Below are 19621 nucleotides of genomic sequence, written 5' to 3' on the forward strand. Positions count from 1 at the left end.
CACCTTTAAACACGTGAACAGCAAAATGTTTATTTCACAACACGAGGACAGAATGTGCAAGAATGGCTGTTTTCAAGGTTTCACTTTCTGTCTTGTTTTCAAACAACAGCCCTAATTGTACCTTTTATAACCACATACTATTAAATCATGAATATTCACTGAAATGTTTGTATCACAGGATAATATTTTGGGGGGTATTATCCTGGCTTGGGTTTGGACCCCCTGCTGCGTTCACCGGCTCCATAAATCCATATTTCTGTGTCACTCATAAATAAATAAAAGGCAAACTGTGGGGATCAGTGACACTGTTTGGGTCGACAAGTACAGTGACAACGACTTGATTTTCCACACAGTAGCTCTTTTTCACTCCCCCCCCACCCCCTCCTCCACCACCACCACCCTCCCACCCCCTCATGCAAAGCCTGGAGGGACCCAAGGCACGGCCCTTATTATGATTTGATGAAATAACCCCCTCTGCCTCCTTTAAGCCCATCCCTTTGCTGAATGTACCCAGTGATCATCATGCCACTTTCATAGCCTGGTGCACTTTCCACGCTTGGAGAAATCAGGAGTGAGCCCACATGCACCTCCAAACTGTTTTTTTTCTTGTGATTTTTAAGGGAGATTTTATTTAGAGGCGGTGCTTGTTGGCTCCGGAGTAGCGTCGTAACGACACTTTTTCTCCCCAGTCCCTGTTAAAAGAGTTAGACCAGGGCCAGAGTTGGTGCTGGGGGGTCGCTTATATATAGCTTAGTAATTTCCTGGGGGGTGTAATTGCTGCGTTTTTTTTTTTAAATCCCATCTTTTTTTTCTATTTTCTATTTTCTATTTTATTTTTTATTTTTTCTTACTTTCCTTGAATATCGCCACTCTCTCCACACACTCTCAAGATCTGATAGCCCTTCGAGATTTTTCCCCCCTTCTTCTTTCAGACCATGAACAAACTATATGTCGGGAATTTAAGTCCTTCGGTCACTGTCGAGGACTTGAAGCAGCTCTTTGGGGAGAGGAAGCTGCCAGTGGCCGACCAGGTCCTACTGAAATCCGGCTATGCTTTTGTGGACTTCCCCGATCAGAACTCGGCCATAAAGGCTATAGAGACTCTTTCTGGTAAGTGTGGATTTTTTTTTTTTTTTTTTTTTTCGGATAAGTGATGCTTGCTTGGTGACAGGAGAAAAATTCACAGTGCCGGGGTCAAACTGCAAGATCAGGGTTTGAAGAAGGAAAAAAAAAAAAAAAAGAAGAAGAAGAATAAAAAAGCACAATAGCTCAGCGTGTCCGAAATGTGAAATACTAATCATTGCTTGGGTGATTTTCTCTACTTCGGGACACTGTTTTTTTGTGTGTGTTTTGCGATCACATCCGTGTGTGCCATCAAGAGTTTGGATGAACGCTCAGCAAATGCACGCTCCAACAAAAATCGGATAATTTATCGATCACAGGACACACTCAGGGCTTTAGTGCCCGTTTGCCTAAAGAAAACACGAGCCGTCCAAACGCGATTTACGCGCACTATACCCTATATTTTTGGAGATTCCGATAGTGTGGGGCGCTACTTTGCAATCACCCGCTGGAATGTATGGGATGGTCTGATGGTTCGGGTAGGCATAATTATTTTTCACTTATTTTTTATCTTGATTTTATTGAAGGGAGCAGAGCGAAGCGAGCGCGGAAAACTTGTCAGATCCATGTTCCTCTGATGTCTGGCTATGTTTTTACGAGGTGTCTTGGAGGTGGGTCACGGGGGTCCGGAGGAAAGAGCTAATAAACAGGTAGCTGAGGGGGGACGAGGTGAGACGCTAATTCCGTGCTGCGCCAGGCCACTCTATAATAGTAACGAAAACCCCGTGTTCAAGCCTCGCCGAGGAGCGCTTAACAAAAAATTCAACCCCCACGGCTGGGTCAACACGGAGAATTAAGAAAACACCTACCTAGAATAGAAAGAGTACAAGCCATTCTCCTTTCAAACCATCTCTTCTTTTGATGTTCTTTACAGAGAGCAGGAAAAAAAAAAAAAACACCCCTCATTGCACTGAGAGAGGGTTGTGGGAGTGGAAAGCATGGCTGCCCATTTCCCCCTTTACTATAAAAGCTTATCATGCTTCATTTTGGCGCCGATTGCCTCAATTGTGATCCTCCGGGGGGAAAAAAGGAGAGGAAAAAAAAAGATAGATAATAATGCATGTTTTAATCTAAACACAACCCGGGGTTTATCCGCCGCCGTGCGCACTAACGCGCCCCGTGCTGTGGACTTTTTTTTTTTCTCCTCTCTTGTAGCCTGGCTTTGGCTGTTTGAATGGGGGACGCACCTACTTGGAGAAGTGATTCAAAGTGTGTCTTGTGAAGGCCTACCAGCTTGCATTGTTACTTTTCATGACACGCAGCTAATGTTACACTATCAACTTTCGTCCCTACAGGTAAAGTTGAATTACACGGAAAGGTGATAGAGGTAGACTACTCTGTTCCCAAAAAACTAAGGTAGGCCTACAATCTGACACACTCCCCTCCACCCCACCCCCCCTTGTCTCTCTCTCTCAAACACACACACACACACACACACACACACACACACACACACATCCACACACACATTGTGTCCTACGCCTATACTGTGCCCCATGGCAGACTGTGTGTGACCTGTAGGCTTCCGCTGTGAAATATAGCAAGCACGTTTTCTCTTCTTTTCTCGGCTTGTGCGTGTGATTTTGTGGATCCAGGCTGCTCGTGGTGTGTTCACGGGCGGTGTGGGAGTGTATTTGTATTTGCATGGCGATTAAAACAAAAGAAAGAAAGCGACAAAAGAAACAGTTTTCAGTCCCAACATCCGCACAACACACGGTGGCTACTGCTGCTGCTGCTGCTGCCCATATCGCGTGATCTGCAGCGAGGGCCTATCCCACTGTGTAACATGGACACACACACACACATACACCAAGTGCATACATGCTAAACAATTGCGTAATTGTGCCTCACGTATGGGCTGCAAGCAGACATGGCGGCTGCGCATGGATGAACTGCTCCTCCTGCCTACATGTAGGCGATAAAGTTAGCTTTCATTATTGACTGTAACACTGCAATGCACGGCGCGTTGCATACCAATCAGCTGAGCCTCCCGTGCTTACTATATGCATGTGTGTGTGTATGTACGTGTGCGAGGAAAAAGCGTGAGTGTGTGAGTTGATCTACAGGCCAAACTCTCTAAACTCTACAATCACGACACCAGTGATATTTTGAGTTTTGTGTGTGTGTGTGCCTGTGTGTGTGTCAGTTGTCACAGTGTATCCACGAGATTGTAATTGAGTGGAATACAACAATTAAAAAAAGCCTGTTTTTCCTCCATGTGCGTAACGCGTAATGCGCTGATTCGCCCGTGGAAAGATAATATAGATCCACACCTTTTTCACTACAACGCCTTTAGCTGTAGGGAAAGACTACCTTGCGTGACACAAAGGTAAATATTCAAGCCCCTTGTGGAGGAACACGTGATCCATACTTTATGCGCTTCCAGCATAGTCCCCCCCCACCTCCTCCTCCTTCAGTGCAGCTACACTTCCCTGCATTACAGCCCCCCTCGCTTCTTTCTCTTAACGCTTTGCCACAACTGTCAGAAAAACACGTATGTCTGAAATGTCTAAAAGATCGAGCTGCTGTGTCATTTCCTCGCTCCGTGGCTCGATTTGAGAGAGATTTCTTTGGCGAGCTGCAAAAGAAGGCGCAACATGGTGTACAAGCCTGCGCCACTCCCCACACTTCATGTGCACGTAGGCCATGGCAATGTTGGGAGAGCCTCATAATGGCTGCCATGATGGGCCCGGCAGCCACACTGCACGGCTATAGGCGGAATCAGATGGAGCAGCAAAGGGAAAAAAAAGAAAAAAAATTTCCATACATGTGCCTGCATGTGTCCAATCGGCTGCGTGTGGAGCTGCAGGTCGTGTGTACGCGTCGACAGCAGGGCCCCTCGAGCAGCCACAGCGTTCGCCATGTCAGTGAGGTCGACGCCAGTACGACATGTACAGGTGTTCATTTTGAAGTCAGTGGGCGAAAAGCTCATGTGGAGGTGTTTTATTTTGTTCTCAGCGTCCTAAAGCGATTTAATCCTCCTCACGATGGCGATTTAATTTATTGTGAAGAGTTTGTTGGTGGAAACATTTACATTAATTTCAAATTCAAAGCTTAAAATGCGTATTTCTCGTCCCGAGGTGCACACACTGTATTTGTGGTAATTTATTCACGTCTACGTGATGCAAAATTTCAATCCCTTTGACGTTTAATTTTAATCCATTCAATTTTGATTGGGACTAGAATTTATATTTAGTGACACACGTTCAGAGCACAGTTTTATTATTTCTACACCTCGTATTTAGATAAAAGTGATAATAATTGCAGGTGTTGTTGTGGATTTAATTAATATTTATATATATGCAGGGTTAGTGTGAGTGAAACATGTCTGAGTGAACTAATCACCAGCTTTGGTCATGTAGGAAGTTGTGTGGCCTGCTGGCTTTACTTAGTTGTGTGAGGCTGCTCTAGTTTCAGCTGTGTGTTCTGTTTGTTGATGTATTTTAGCTGTGTGTTGTTGTGTAATGTCTCCAGTGTGGGAAGAGGCACAGCAGGACGGACAATTAAATTATGTCTATTTTTATTGACAAAAAATAGGATTGTTTATTATATTGTCTTGTCAGAACAATTAGTTTGCTAATGAGTTTGTTCTGGGCCTTTTTTTTTTTAAAAAAAAAAAAGCAATTATGATTCAGTCAGAAAAGATGAAGTTATGGATTGTTGTAGTTTTGAAGTTTATTATTTAAATCTTCTTTCACTTGTATTCACTTTCTATTTTGATATTTCAAGTTGGTTAAAAAGTTACAACTTTCACATTTTTAGCAGAAGTAAACTAGCATTTTGATTTTATTTGTAACAGAATAATTATCTGCACTGTATCTGTCGCATTTCATTTAGGTTTTTACAAATTATGAGGCTTGTTTTCACTAAAATGATTGATTATATTAGTGTTATAATAATGTAGGTTACCTAATATAAATTTGTCCTCCATTTCAGTGCTGACACGACTGTCATTCAAAATTAATCAACCATTTTTTTCTAATAGTGACTAACTCAATTTTCTGACATGTGTTATTTAATTATTATCACCACCTGAGCTGGTTATGTACTTGCAGGTTTAAAATATAAACTGTCAAATCATTTGATGACGAACTAATCAACACTTGAACAAAGCAAACAAACACAACTAAATGAAACATTAGAGAAAATAAATAGATTTATGTGGAATGATTAGAAATAATTCTTGAGGCTAATTTATAACCCACTAAATTTGATTAAAAGAATGGATTTTAGTTTGATAAGATAATTAAGTTATTAAATGTCTTTCTTGCATATTTTTAACGGTGTCTTATTTTGACACCACAATATTTCCCTCCTCCCTGTTCAGCTTCTTTGTCGAGCGGAGCCTGTGGCTGATTCTCTGAAACTCACGAGGAAACAGAGTGTGACTCGGTGTTAATTGATATTGGCGCTACATAAATGATATGCAGTGTTGTCTGACTGTCAAATAGGTGGTGAAGGTGTGGACAGAGCGACTATCGTGATCTCTTCATATACATTTAAAGCTGTCTTCCTTGTAAAAAAAAAAAAAACGTGTACATGTTTGTTTGCTTTCCTCCACCTAATTATCTCTCTACACCGCTGACCTAACCCTGAGTGAAAATGTGCAGGTGATGAATGTGTGATTGAGTGCTCGCCCTCCATTAGGCTGTATCACAATAAACAACTGTTGTTTTGTGTGCTCCATGTAAATCTGAGTTTGCAGTTTGATAAATGGATTTTGAGACCCTTTTCCTCATGAAAGGATACAAACCAAGACATGGGTGTAAACATCTGCATTGCACCACAGTGGTGCACATGCAGATGTGTGTGTTGGGTTGTCGGTGCACACTGAGTCACAACAGTGAAACACTATAGCCATCAGTTGATCCACTCCGAATCCATTAATACTCCCCAGTTGATCCTGGGTGGAGGGGGAAGCTCTCCAATTCAGGCTCTGGTTTTGTCTGGAGTGATAGCAGGAGGCGCTGCACTGCCCCCCTTCTAGAGCCACATCCGCTGCACCCTCCTCCTGACTCCTTGTGTCTCCCCTCACCTGTCTGCGAGGAGGGATCGCTCAGTGTGATGTGTTGTGGAGTGAAAGGAGGAGACGCTCTAGTATGCTCATTTTCTGTCTTAAAGAGCATTTTGTCGGTGGTCTTACGGTTGGTCCTTCTTAGGCTTTTTACTCATGAAGGGCGAAGAAGAGGTTCATCTCGTAGAACAATTGGTGTATGACTGTCAAATATAAGGCCGAATGACAGATCTTCATTAGCACTTCTAGAAATAATGACTATTTACGTCAGGCTTTTATTTTGAGTTCCAACGCCTCTAAATCTGTACAGCAATTATTAACTTTTTCACGGGAGTGCAGTGTTGTGTATTTTCCTCAGACCCACTTGTGCAACAGAGTCTATCGCTTAAGGGAGCAGTGAGATAAGATGTGAGAGCATTGTTAATTCATCGTGTGTCTATCAGAGCTGTGGGATCGCTGTTAAAGCTCCCCGAGAGTTGGGATCTCCAGCGCTTGCATGTGCATCACAGCAGCAGCAACTGTAGAAATTCTCCTCTCGGTATAAGCTGCCGTTCACATTCCTCTCCAACCTGTTGCATGACTAATGTGTTGCTGCAGCGTTACACTCATTACAACCAGGAGTGATCAGCTCGGTGACTCTCATGAGCTGCAGTGAGGAGGTGTGGAAGGTGGGGCTGGGATGAGCAGGATTGCATTTCCTTGGTAATGCTACATCACTGAAATGTACTGGAGATGAGAGAAGTTAAACAGGAGATGGTTTCAACTGAGGGAAGGCGACCGGAGCAGTGACTCCTGATGTGTTTGGTTCAATAGGAGATGAATGGGGCGCTTCTTCTACCTGTGTTATTATTTATGACCTCAGCATTACGCATTACCTCTCACTTATTCCTGCTATTGAATCTTGAGAGTAATGGAGAGACAGGCCACAGTAGACGTAAAATAAACCCTCATTGATTGGAGATGAGAGGCGTAAAGCCTCCTTGAACTGAACCACTGAAGCCATTTTTTTTCCTGCTCTTCTTTTGCTTGTTGAAGGCAGCTTCTGTTTGTAGAAAATCAAAGGAAAAGTTGAATTTCTGCGCATTCTTAGAATTGAATTTCTTAGAAATAAAAATCCCTAAAAGACGTAAATTTACCACCTCTGTCAAGGCCCAGCAGTCATGTTTTGTACTCACTCACAGATCCCAGCCATCTAATCACGCCTGATTTTTTAAAATTAAGATCCATGCATTGTTCTCAAAGAAATTAAAGGAAATGTTAGAAAATGCACTCACAATGTTAAAGAAGTAAGAACAAATTCCTGTTCCTGTTCCTGCACCTAAAGTTCATGGGATCTATACTGAGACCCATCCTCCATCCAGAGGTAGCAAACCTACACAAACTTTACTCAAGTAGAAGTACAGGTACTTGTGTAAAAAAAGACTCAAGTAAAAGTAATAAAGTACAGGCTCTGGAAGACATTTCTACCGGCCATTTCTGTGCAAAGCTAACTGAAGCTCACGTCATATTAATATAATTTAAAGACTATTAAATTTAAAGGTAGAATCAGTTAATTTGTCTGAAAAAGATAGTTGATTGTTGAGTCTCATTCTCAGGACGTCAAATACCGACATTTTGGGTTGATAAAGCACACTGAGCAGCAACAAACAGGGAAAACAAGAAAATCCAGGCAGACGGCTGCAGGGTCTCTGCAGATACGAGACACTAACATGCCTTTTCTCCCCATTCCAGTCTCCCTCTCTGTCTTGTTACATCTGCCGTGTGTGCTGTGCACTGGTAGATTGAAATCAGTCCTGTGAAGTTGTTAAAAATAATCCATTATGCCCCTCAAACGTATTAAAAACTGCAGTAACGAGCCTGTTTTGAAAATGTAAGGAGTAGAAAGTACAGAAAAGTAAAAAAGTTGTTAGAAAAATAAATACTCACTTTGAGTACAGATACCTGAAAAAGTACAGTAACGTAGTATTTTATACTTTGTTTCTTTCCACATCTGCCTCCATGTAAGTTTTGTGAAAGTCAGTTCAGTAGTTTCTGTGTAATCCTGCTGACAAACCAACAAACAAACAAATGGACAAGGGTGAAAACATAACCTCCGTGGCAAGGTAATAAATCCAGTGCTGACAGGGTGCGGGAATTCAACCTTTTCTTTTGCATGATTTCATTTTCCATCAACCGGGAGTGCATCAGACAAGTCTTAGTTTGTTATTTGCCGCCGTAACAGTTCTCTCCAGGATAGACCGACACTGTTTTGAGCAGATGTTCGAGGATGCTGTTTCGCAAAGCAGGGTTTGATGAATTGCTGGAATCTTAAATGTGCTGCGTGTTAATATTTAATGAATTATAAAGCATGATTATGAGTTGTGCAGTTTGTACCCGAGTTCTTTTTTGGGGGAAGTAATTTGAAGATGTAACAGCTGCTCCATCTCTCCTTCCTGTTCTGTGTCCCGCTGTTGCTCAGTCTGTCTCTTAATGTGTGTGTGCAGCATGTTTGGAGTTGCGGGGCGTATATGCACATGTATATATATGTGAGGACGACGGCAGAGAAACAGAAAGGGCTGTGGTGAATCCCAGCTGAATGCTACATGCCGGATGTAAACTTAAGTGTTTGTCACCCGTCAGTGTGCCAGCGGTCCCAGCGGGCACCCAAGGGTGTGGTCTCCATGGAAGGTCCGGCAGCTGAGGCGCACAGCAGGTGGCATTTCTCCCTGTCCTTGTCCCATTTCAACACCATATAACCCTGCTGCCCCTGCTGGAACTTTAAAGCTCTGATGGGTCTTGAACAGGTGAAATGAATATGGCGAAAACTCCCAACAGCCAATCAGAGCCAGCCGGGGGGCTGTAATGCTTACACGCAGCCAATCCTTCACAAGTGGGTCGAGTGGTAGGGATCGAAGCTCACGAAGAGGCTCTGTGACTAAGCCTCGAGCTGGGAATGCTGTTGGCCTGAAGAGTCCGCCAGGTCAAATGGTCGTCTTAATCTCTCGTGTTGGACCTTCCCCCCCTCGCACATTTTTCAGTCTCTTACCTTGATTTTAATGTTGCAGGCAGAGGTGCACAGGCACAGGGGTGGCATGGGCCCTGTACCTGGGTCAGATGGTGATAGGGAGGTTGCCTGTTAGTATCACAGATGGATTACTGAAAGGGCCTACCATGTATGGGCCCAGGTTGCTCGACCAGAACCTCTGTATGAAGTGACTGTCAATATTTCTCGTTTGAAAGTCAATCAAATGATGGCAAAGAAGAACAACTTACATAATCAACCACAAATAGACAACAAAAAGGCCATTAAGATACAAAAAGCAACAACGAAATGCAAAAAACCACAAGGAGCTAAATTAACAACCACAAGGAGACGAAAACAACCATATTTAGCTTTTATTTAGTCAGTCCCATTGAGATCACAGATCACTTTTACAAGGGAGGCCAAGAATGGCAGAAACAGGCCAGCAACATGGCAGCAAAAACACACCACCATGATCAGATAAAACATCTGCACACAGACAACCTGGACCCAGTGGATTTCACCATAACTTTAAAATTGTTCATTGGTACAATATTCTGAAGTCTGCAGGTTGCTCCAAGCAGAGGGTACCAAAAACCTAAAAGCTTGCTTTCCCATATCAGTTCGGACTTAGGGAACAACAAATCACATTAACTTTTTCACCTGCGTCCATTTAATGGTTGGCTGTTTTTTCGGAAACAAATTTCCACAAAACTAGGATGGATTTGTGGCTGGCATTGAGCTGCTGACCACAAAGAGACAAAAAACACAAAGACAGAGACAGAGAAAAACAACCATAAAGAGATTCAAAGTGACCACAAAGAGATGATAAATGACCACAGAGACAAAAAGAATGACCGTAAAAAGACAATAAAACACAGAGAGATGAAAAAAACCACACGGTGATAAATAAACAACCACAAAGACACAAACACACATACACACAATTCACAAAGAGATGAAAAAAAGACAGACAAAAAACGACTACAAAGAGACACAAAATGACTCAAGGAGACAAAAAAAATACAGAGATGCTAAATGACCATAAAGAGACAAAACAACACACAAAGACGAAAAACTCCGAAATTAATTGACCAGAGACCAAAAAAAGACCACAAAGACAAACAAAAGACTTCAAAGAGATGCAAAATGACCACAAAGAGACGAAAAACAACCACAAAGAGACAAAAAACGACTACAAACAGACGCAAAATGACCACAAAGATTAAAAAAACAACCACAGAGACAAAAAACATCTACAAAAATATGCAAAAAACAAAACAGAAACCAAAAACAACCACAAACAGATGCAAATGACCATTTGACACCTTTTCTCATAATCGTCCATGGCTATGACTGTTAGGAGTTTCATATAGTGCTATTAATTGATATTGTTTCATATTACAGTATTTAAAGAAGTTTCTTTGGCATTCATTTATTACACTGACTAAACAGTGTTAGCAAATATAATGTACGTTTTATCATGGCCAAGAAGCAGGGCTTCAGATGTGAGTGTGCGCTCTGCCTGTGCAGACACATGGCGGGACCCTTCTTGACTTCATGTTTGTAACAAAACTGGTTTTCAGTTGCTGTTTAACGCCAGTAACCCTGGAGCAGGGTCTCTACACCCTCTAATGTATATTTTAAAATGCAACAGAGAAATGCGCCAGCTACGACTGTAGGAGGCCTACGTCATGTGTGACGTGGAGGGTCAGGGGACGCGGGGGAGACTGACTGACAACCGCTCAGTGCAGCATGGACAGCTATGTGGAGCTGGAGCTAACCAGCCATGAGCAGCTACTGTCAGACTCTGTGGAAAGACAGCGAGTCTGGTGGAGAAGAAGCACATTTATGTCTCTTTGAGAGCGTCACTGTGGATACCTGTGTTGTCTCCACAGACAGATTGCATGGAGTGTTTTGTCTACATTTCTCTCATGTAGTGGGAATGTCTTCTGACATTTACAGCATCTTGATGTGGGAGCAAAACTCTGCCATTGTGCTCGATAATACGTGTGTGTGTGTGCGTGTATGTCTGTGTGTGTTTACAGGTTGTGCTGTATTCACTTCTAACTGTTCCAGGTTAGGTTCTCCAGGTTGCCATGGGAACCAGTTTTGAGTGTTTTGCTTAGTTATAGGAGGAGAGCTCAAAACGATGAAGGCTTACAGAGAATGAACCGAAAGTCCTCCAGTGTGCAGAAACACCGCGCGAGCTGCACAAAAACAAAAAGTTTACAGCACGAGATTCACCCTACAAGTCGTTATTATAATATCTTCTGACATCACTGTCAGGATCCTATGATTACAGCTTAAATTTGTTACAAACTGCTGTCAGTTTGGGGACCCTGTAATTTCCACCCCTTTCCCAGGAGAGCGGAGGCTGCCTACTGGTTATAGCTGCAAGCGCCTGGTCCGCAGTCCAGCCGTGTGCTGGTGGCTCACGCTATGGGGCGGTGCAGTGGTCAGAGCGCTGATTTTATATGACAGTGAATACATAGCCTAGTAAGGTGCCTCAATAAAAATGCCAGTGTAAAGCTATCACTTTATTGAAACCCTCAAGTGCTCATTTTCTGCAGAGTGGGCTGTCCATCTCTGTCACAGCCACAGCCCTTTTGTGACCTTTCTTATTCATAAACCCACTCAGAGCTGCCATTTCCATCCTTTTCCATATGTAAGCAACCAGCAACGGAAGCTGGGAAACCCCCCCCCATCTCCCGACACAGAACAAGTCATCTACAGTGAGGTCGGCTCACAGCTGAGCCTCCGACACAACCTGCAGCACAGTCTGATCATTGTGTTTCCTCTGTCTCACACTGTCTCTGACGGAAGAGGAAGTCATGGAGAGGACTTCCGAGTCAAAGACACGTGCATGCCACACACATGATTATAACTGGTGTGCGTGTGTGTGCTCTTGTGTGGGCAGAAATGAGCACTGCTGATAGAGGGCAGCATTTCTTCCCCCTGAAGCTGGCTGTGTGTGTGAGACTGCTGCTGTCCTGAAGTGGATTAACCCCCTCTCTCAGCAGACAAGGTAGTAACGGAGAGCGAGCGTATTCTCACAACACCCTATCACCAGATTTTATTCCCTTGTAGAGTTTGTGTCCTGCCTCCTGACTGGTAGTTTGATGTTGAATTTAAACCTATCAACCTTCAAACACCTAGAACAGGTTTTGGGGTACCTGACTCTCCTGTATTTATTTAGCTTTTCCTACCCTATTCTTATATCCAGCATTAAGTGGCATACATCATTATAATCAAGAGAACCTGAAGTTTCATTCTGGCTCATTGTAAGTCCTGGTTTTAAATTTGAATGGATGAAATTACCAGAATGATTTTTTGTTTTTGTATTTTTACTGTGAGTTCAGACAGATACTCACTCTTTTATTTAAAAAGATGAACTTCGATGTTTTGTACTTCCATATGTCTACATCCGACCTTTCTTAAGCAAGATACATCCATTTATCCATTTATTATAATATTATCCTCTGCATTTTTCTGAGAGGAACAGGTGTGATCCTATAGGTCATTTACTGACCATGTAGACGTGTCCAAAAAAGTTGAGAGCAACTGGAAAGGTTATTAAATCATCACAGAGGACACTGAAGCAAAAGTGACTTTTTTCATTTAAATATATCACCAACTGAACATGAACAACCAAAGTCGCTTGGCTACAACCATTGAGGTAGAAACTGCGTGGGTTTCCTTTATGAATCAATGCTGCAGAACATGATGGCGTAATCATGAACACTACGGAGCCCCTGACTGCCAAATGTGTGATATGAAAAGCTGGGAAATTCCACTTTACATGAGTTTAGTTTACAACGGTTCAAAAGTTATCGAACATTTTAACACAGTTGCTATTTTTAGCCGCTGGCGGCTGTGTAGGTATTTGAGAGTTTAAGGAATATCCCAACATTGAGCAGGAGGAATTTCTAGACTAATAGATAGTGGCTTCAATGTAAAAGACTGAAGTCTCAAACCTCAATTTACTGGCTTTAACATTTCTGTCTTTCCCTCATACCTCCTCTCTGTAGAATAAAGTGGCTTGAGATGAGACAGAATGCAGTCACATTAAACTCCATCCTGTGTTAAACCGTCCTCCTGGTCAACTGTTAGCCTCAGAGAGACTCATTTTGTTGTGGTATCAGATGCACTGCAGTAACTCAGAGGTCTGTTGGTCAAAGTGTTTATGTGAGTGTGTTGTCTGCACAACATATTGTTTCAGTAACATCACAGGATGTGCGATGTCAAGTAAGACAATTTGATTAAATTAATTAAGTCACATTACAACTTTCTTGCTGCTTGATATAAAATGAAAACTTGAGTGGTTGTTATTTAACAGACAAGAGAAGTCTGTTTAATGTTACGTGATTTAGTCCGACTCAAGAGTTTTTGGGTATTGGGAGTTTGTTGCTTGTGAGCGACACCTCATCGTTCTTGATTAATTTATCAAACAAGTAGTACACAGTAGCAGGGGCTACTTTGGTTGTTTAATAAAATACACTCCCCAAAAAATCATCCCAATCACTCCACCATTATTTATTCTTTCCAAATAGAGCCACTCAAGGAAATTCCTGTATTTTGTCATTTTGAAAAACTAAGTACCTTTTTCCAATATTGTTGCAGCCTAAATTAATTATTAAACAAATCATAGGACAGAGGCAAAAAATCTGCTTATGAAGAAATGAAAAAAATGTATTTGGAGCCTGTATGTAATCAAGAAAATATATGAAATGTGTTTTTTGGGTATGATACGACCCCTGGGCCAGTTGTTTGTCCATTAAAGGGGCAGTATGTAGTTTTGGAATAGAATTTCAAACTCAGAATTTTACTATATACAATATTAATAAGGTAACAATGTAAACTCAGAAATATTTATCTTTTCCATAACTGAATAAAGAAGCTGTTCTCAGAGGAAAATAAGGTCCCCAGAACACTGTTTGAAGCTAGAAAAGTGAAACAGTATGAAATTGTGCTGTCCTTTAAGGTCAGTTTGTTTATTCAGTTTGTTCAGTCATGAGAACAAGTTTGTTTATTTAGTTTGTTCAGGTATAAAAAAAAAAAAAAATCAGTCAATGAAGATCTTTCTCTTAAAAGTACATGTTGCGCCTTTAAATATGTGGTACAACCAGCAGCTTGTTAGCTTAGGTTAGCATAAAGCTAATCCAGCAATATGATTTTATTTGTATTTTTACCTTTGGATACAGACAGACTTGCTCTTTCCTCATGTTTGTAGTCTTTATGCTCAGCTGAAACCACTGGCTGCTGACTCCAGTTCATATTTAGCTCATAAATATGAAAGTAGTATTGATCTCCTCAGTTAACTTTTGAACTATTCCTTTAATGATTTTGGTTCGTCTTGTCGAGTGGAAAAGAAACAATCCTCTTTTTTTTAAAAAAAAAACTGTGCTCTTGTCATTTCTTAAATTCTTTGAGCCGTGGCAGCGGTTGCAGGCTGTCCTCCGCTTTCATCGGAAGTTTAGTATTTGTGATATGAAGCCTGTTGTTTTACGCAGCTGTGCTTGATCCCGACTATGATTTGCTGAGCTCAGAGATGAGTCGGGTAATGTGGGCCAGGCAGGTGCTGGAGAGAGTCGGACGGCTCCATCTGCCTCGCTGCAAAGTGACCCAGCACATGCCAATACAGCCAGTCAGTCGCAGTGTGAGCGACAGACAGAGCATGTACGTGTGAGAGTGAAAGAAAGAAAGAAAGAAAGAAAGAAAGAAAGAAAGAAAGGAGAGCGGAGTTGCAGGGGACCCTCTGGGAGTCCTTTTTGATTTTATCGCACTGAACGTCATGTTGCGGGGAGAGCTGCTGCAGAGAGCTGCACACACAGACAGGACCCGCGAGCAAATGTGAAAAAAAAAAAATGTAAATAGTTGTTGTCTTGCTGACCCTTGTCTAATATTTCCCTGGAGGAGGAGAATATTTTATCTGGAAATGTTCAATCTGTGCGTGACTCAACAGTCAGGGTTTCCCCGCGGGTGCAGTAGCTGCTGCGGTAGCACGGCTCGACTGTACACGAGGAGCTCACACGCATATGAAACCGACAAAACACACGCGCAAGATGCTAGAATACCATCCGGTTGATTGATTGACTGACTGATTGATCGTGCATACGTGTTGAGGATGTTTACAAGTTCTTGTCTTCTTCCAAAGCAGCACCTCTGCAAACAACATGATGACACTGATTGATGAATCGCCCGTCCATGTCAGGTTAAAACGAAGCACACGCTGACACGGATCCAATTAAAACTGAAGGGTGCCCCCATAGCAGAGAGAAAACCTTAAAGGTGCAGTATGTAGTTTTGGGGGGAGGGTCTTGAATTAGAGGAGAAAGATCTTCCATGATCCATCTTTTAAAGGAAAACACAACTTCACACGACCCTTTTTAGTACCCAAACAGCATTCTGGGGAGCTTATTACACTCTGAGGACCCCTTGTTTATTAATTTATGCAAATATTAAACTACATAGTGCCCCTTTAAACACGCCCCATCTTCAGCTCACCAGGATGGTAAATATTTGATGCTGAAGCAGCCAGGCATGAGTCTTTCTCGGAGGGTTTGCAAAAGTTAACAGGGTCTTTGCCTTGTCAGGACCAGAACGACTTATGTCCCCCCTCATTCTGTGCACGTTCGAGTGACGCTCGCTCTCATTAGAGGTGAATTCCTGTCGCTCTACAGTCGCACACTCTCTCCTCCTCCCACCTCCATCGCGTGCATTGTCTCTCCTCTCCTGCTCACAATGCCACTGCTCCCCTGGCACGGCGTAGCAGCGCAGCGCGTTAGCATGAGCGGGTGTAAAGAGCGTACGACTCCATGTTATGTACTGTAAGCTGCCCTATCAGATAGTGTAACAGAGACAGGCAGTTTATTCTTAGTCGAGTTGTGGTTACCGCGAGTGGAATTCTTCGACAACAGTAGACGTCTGTGTGTGTCCGTGTTCTTGCGTGTGTGTGTGTTTGTACAGTGCCTCTGTGTTCCTGCCATTCCCCAAGCGGGAGGCAACAGTTCATTTCAGAGATGGTTGCTAAGATGGTTTTGTTTTAAGTGGTGTGAGGAGTGACTCCAGGCGGCCGGTTTCCGGTCGCTCGACGTTGCGGGAGGATAAATTAGAGAGATATAGGATGACAGGCTTCAAAGGACCAGTTTGATGTCGTAGAGACAGTGGTGGAGATGTGGAGCCACCAAATACGCTCGAAGAAAAGTCTAATTTAACAGGACGGGGGTGTTTGTTCTCCCATTTGTCAAGTGTAGCTGTCGCACCCTTTGATGGCCGGCTCGGGCACTTGCGGATCATTTGGAGTATTGCTGCTTCCTTCCTGTCACCGCACATCATCAAAGCTGGCGGATCCCGTATGATTCACACAACCCAGGTCCACACACACACAGATGGGCTCTGATGTGATCAAACATCAGCGCAAATAACAGAAATGCCACTGGACCAAACACAGCTCTCATTTGCTTTTTCAGTGATGCTGATCATTTTGCCCTTTTTCCTCGATGTGGTCTGATCTTGGTGCTGTTCTGTGAATTGCTCAGAGCCTTCACACTGACTCAGTGCTTCTCCAAGCAGATGTTGAGGCTGTGTTAAAGGTGCACTACGTAGTTTTGGGGGACGAAGAGAAAGATTTTCATTGACTGAATTTTTTTAATGCCTATACAAACAAAATCAACAAACTCTCTTCGTTTTCGTGATAAACTGAATAAACAAACTGTACGTAAAGGACAACACAATTTCATAATGTCATACTTTGTTTATATGTGGCGGACCCTGCCACCTTTCTAGCTTCAAACAGTGTTCTGGGGACTTTATTTTCCACTGAGAACAGTTTGTTTATTCAGTTATGAAAAAATAAATATTTCTGAGTTTGTATTATTACCTCATTAATATTTTAAATATGGATTTCTTCTCCAAAACTACATAGTGCCCCTTTAAAGACAGAGCAGCCAGGTTTTTCAGGTCATTCTCTAATAGCCCGTTTAACTTAGACAGGGTGTTTGTTAAAGAGGGGCAACCAGCCTCGTGTGTTTCCTGCCGGGAACGATGAAAGCAGCCGGCCTGTAAATGCTTGCAGATTTGTTTTGGTGTTTTTTGTGCGGAGGAGAGTCGTAAGCCCCGAGCAGGGCTGGAAATAGTTGTTAAATTAGTGGACTGCACCCTGAAATATCCTGCCCAGCAAATCAGAGGTCGTCAACTCATTGTTATTGATCTTTTGTTATTGAGCCTCAGGTGGTCCCCAGCAATGAGCACAGGAAGGATCGACCACTTTGTTTTTTTTCAGGACCCAGACCTATTATTAGTAATCGAGGAGACAGAAAACCAGTATTTGAAATGATGTGCATTTGTAAGAAAAAACGAAAATTTTGGACAGCCAGTGATGGAATGTAACTAATTATATTTACTCAAGTATTTTGAGGTACTTTTACTTTACTCACATGTTTGATTAGTAACATGTCATTCTGCAAAGTAATCAGTAACTTAAGCCAGGAATAAATGTAGTTGAGAAAAAGAAGAAGAAAGAAGAAGAAAAATTAGTTTAGTATATTTAGTATAGTATATTTATTCAAGTATTTTTAGGTACGTGTACTTTACTTGAGTATTTCCATGTTCTGCTACTTTATACTTCCACTCCACTACATTTTGGTGGCAAATATTGCCCTTTTTACTCCACAACATTTATTTGCTAACTTTATAATTAGTTACTATGCAGATTACAGCCAAAGTAGCACATTTTTAAATTAATTAATTTTTTATCAGCAATTTGATAAAAAAAAAGCCAGATAACTGGTTGACATGTAAATATATTTGTAATTTACTTTTACTTGTACTCTGATACTTAAGTACATTTAATATCAGATACTGTAAGATTTTTACTCAAGTACTATTCATATGGCTGACTTGCAGTTCAACCAAAGTAATATTTTTGCACAGTATCTTTACTTTTATTCAAGTATATATACTTATATAAGTATATACTATAATATACTTTATACAACACTGAGAACAATTTACTTAAGTATTGTTTGGTTATTATACTGTACAATTTTGAGGAATTTGTACTTTTAATATGCATTTCCATGTTCTGCTACTGTAAACCTCCACTATACTACCTTTAAGCAAATATTGTACTTTTTATTCACTACATTTATTTGATAGCTTTAGTTATCGAATAAAGTTACTTTACTGATTGATGGCTTTTTCTCATAATGCGTATAGGGCTGCAACTAATTATCATTTTTTTATCATTGATTAAAGTGCAGATTATTTTCAAGATTAATTGTTTCGTCAATAATCTGACAAAATTTGTCTCTTGTCTTTTGTCCAACCAACAGTCCAAAAACCAAAGACTCTTCATTTACTGTCATAAATGACAAATAAGAACAGCTAATTCTTACATTGAAGAAGCTGTAACCAGCAAATGTTTGACATTGTTCCTGGCAAAATTACGTAAATGATTAAGTGATTATCATAATAGTTGGAAACTTATTTTCTTTTGATTGACTAATCGATTAATCGGCTAATCATTGCAGCTCTAGACATGTAACCAATCAGATAGTGTTGTGGGCGGGACATTGAGAGGGCCAACAGAGTGGTGACGATATACAGAGAGGCCGCTGCGTCAGAGCCAGTAGCACCTTTTAAAATTCATTTATTTGATCTGCAATCGGACAGAAAAAAAAACCCTGCACAGATTCCAATAATTGGAAAAATGCTGAATATCAGATCAATTGGTTGATTCGAACGTTCAAAGAGAGTAGTTTTTATTTTCTGTTTGTTCCTGAGGGTTTGGTGCTGACAAGGATTTGAGATTTGCTTTTTATTTTCGAACCTCACGTCTGTGTTTGTGTGCTGTTGCATTCACAGACTGTAGGATTTTGTCAGAAAATCAAACCTGGAAGACGAACAATAATCAAACATAAACCGCTTCGGAGGCTGCAGCTTTAGCGAGTTGAAGAATTGCTCCAGCTTGGCAGACGTTTGGGCTCCACTCACTGCCTTATAGTCACATACATAAGAGGTGCCGACAACAAACCTTTTCCCTCAGGCTTGCTTTTTTTTTTTTTTTTTTCACAATCACCAATAATTCTCTCTCGCCTTCTCTGTCTCACTTTAAATGCTGCCCACACAGCCCCGCGTTTCCACCCGCTTCCCCTCTGCTGCGGAGCTCAGGCTTCCTAACTTGAGATATCGATGTCAGCTCAGGATATTTACTCAGGTATTTATCGCATATTGATCAGGGCTGACACCCCTGTGAGCGTCTCCGATAATTGAATTAGTCGACGTGTTACATTCCCACATTGCGTACGGGCATCCTCCAAACTGTTTCCTATTCCCTTTTCTCATTTTAAACAAACACAAACACACAGCTCTGAATCCAAACCATCACTTCCTCTCGAGCCCCCTGCCTCATTTCAGAGAGTAGGTCAGGATTTGGAGCCATTTTAGCTGCAGGATTAAAGTCGGACAGGGATAATGCCACT

General features: G+C 41.8%; 1 protein-coding gene across 1 annotated transcript in view; it reads left to right on the forward strand.

Moving 5' to 3' along the window:
* Positions 1-544: 544 nt before the first annotated feature.
* igf2bp2a (insulin-like growth factor 2 mRNA binding protein 2a) overlaps positions 545-19621 on the forward strand; it is a 64086-nt gene continuing 45009 nt past the window's right edge. The window contains exons 1-2 of the mRNA XM_073474208.1: positions 545-1110; positions 2418-2478. Of these exons, the coding sequence (XP_073330309.1) occupies positions 936-1110; positions 2418-2478 (236 nt within the window). The 5' untranslated portion in view covers positions 545-935. The remainder of the gene's footprint in view (positions 1111-2417; positions 2479-19621) is intronic.

Source organism: Pagrus major, chromosome 9, assembly GCF_040436345.1.
Source record: "Pagrus major chromosome 9, Pma_NU_1.0".
Classification (NCBI taxonomy): domain Eukaryota; kingdom Metazoa; phylum Chordata; class Actinopteri; order Spariformes; family Sparidae; genus Pagrus; species Pagrus major.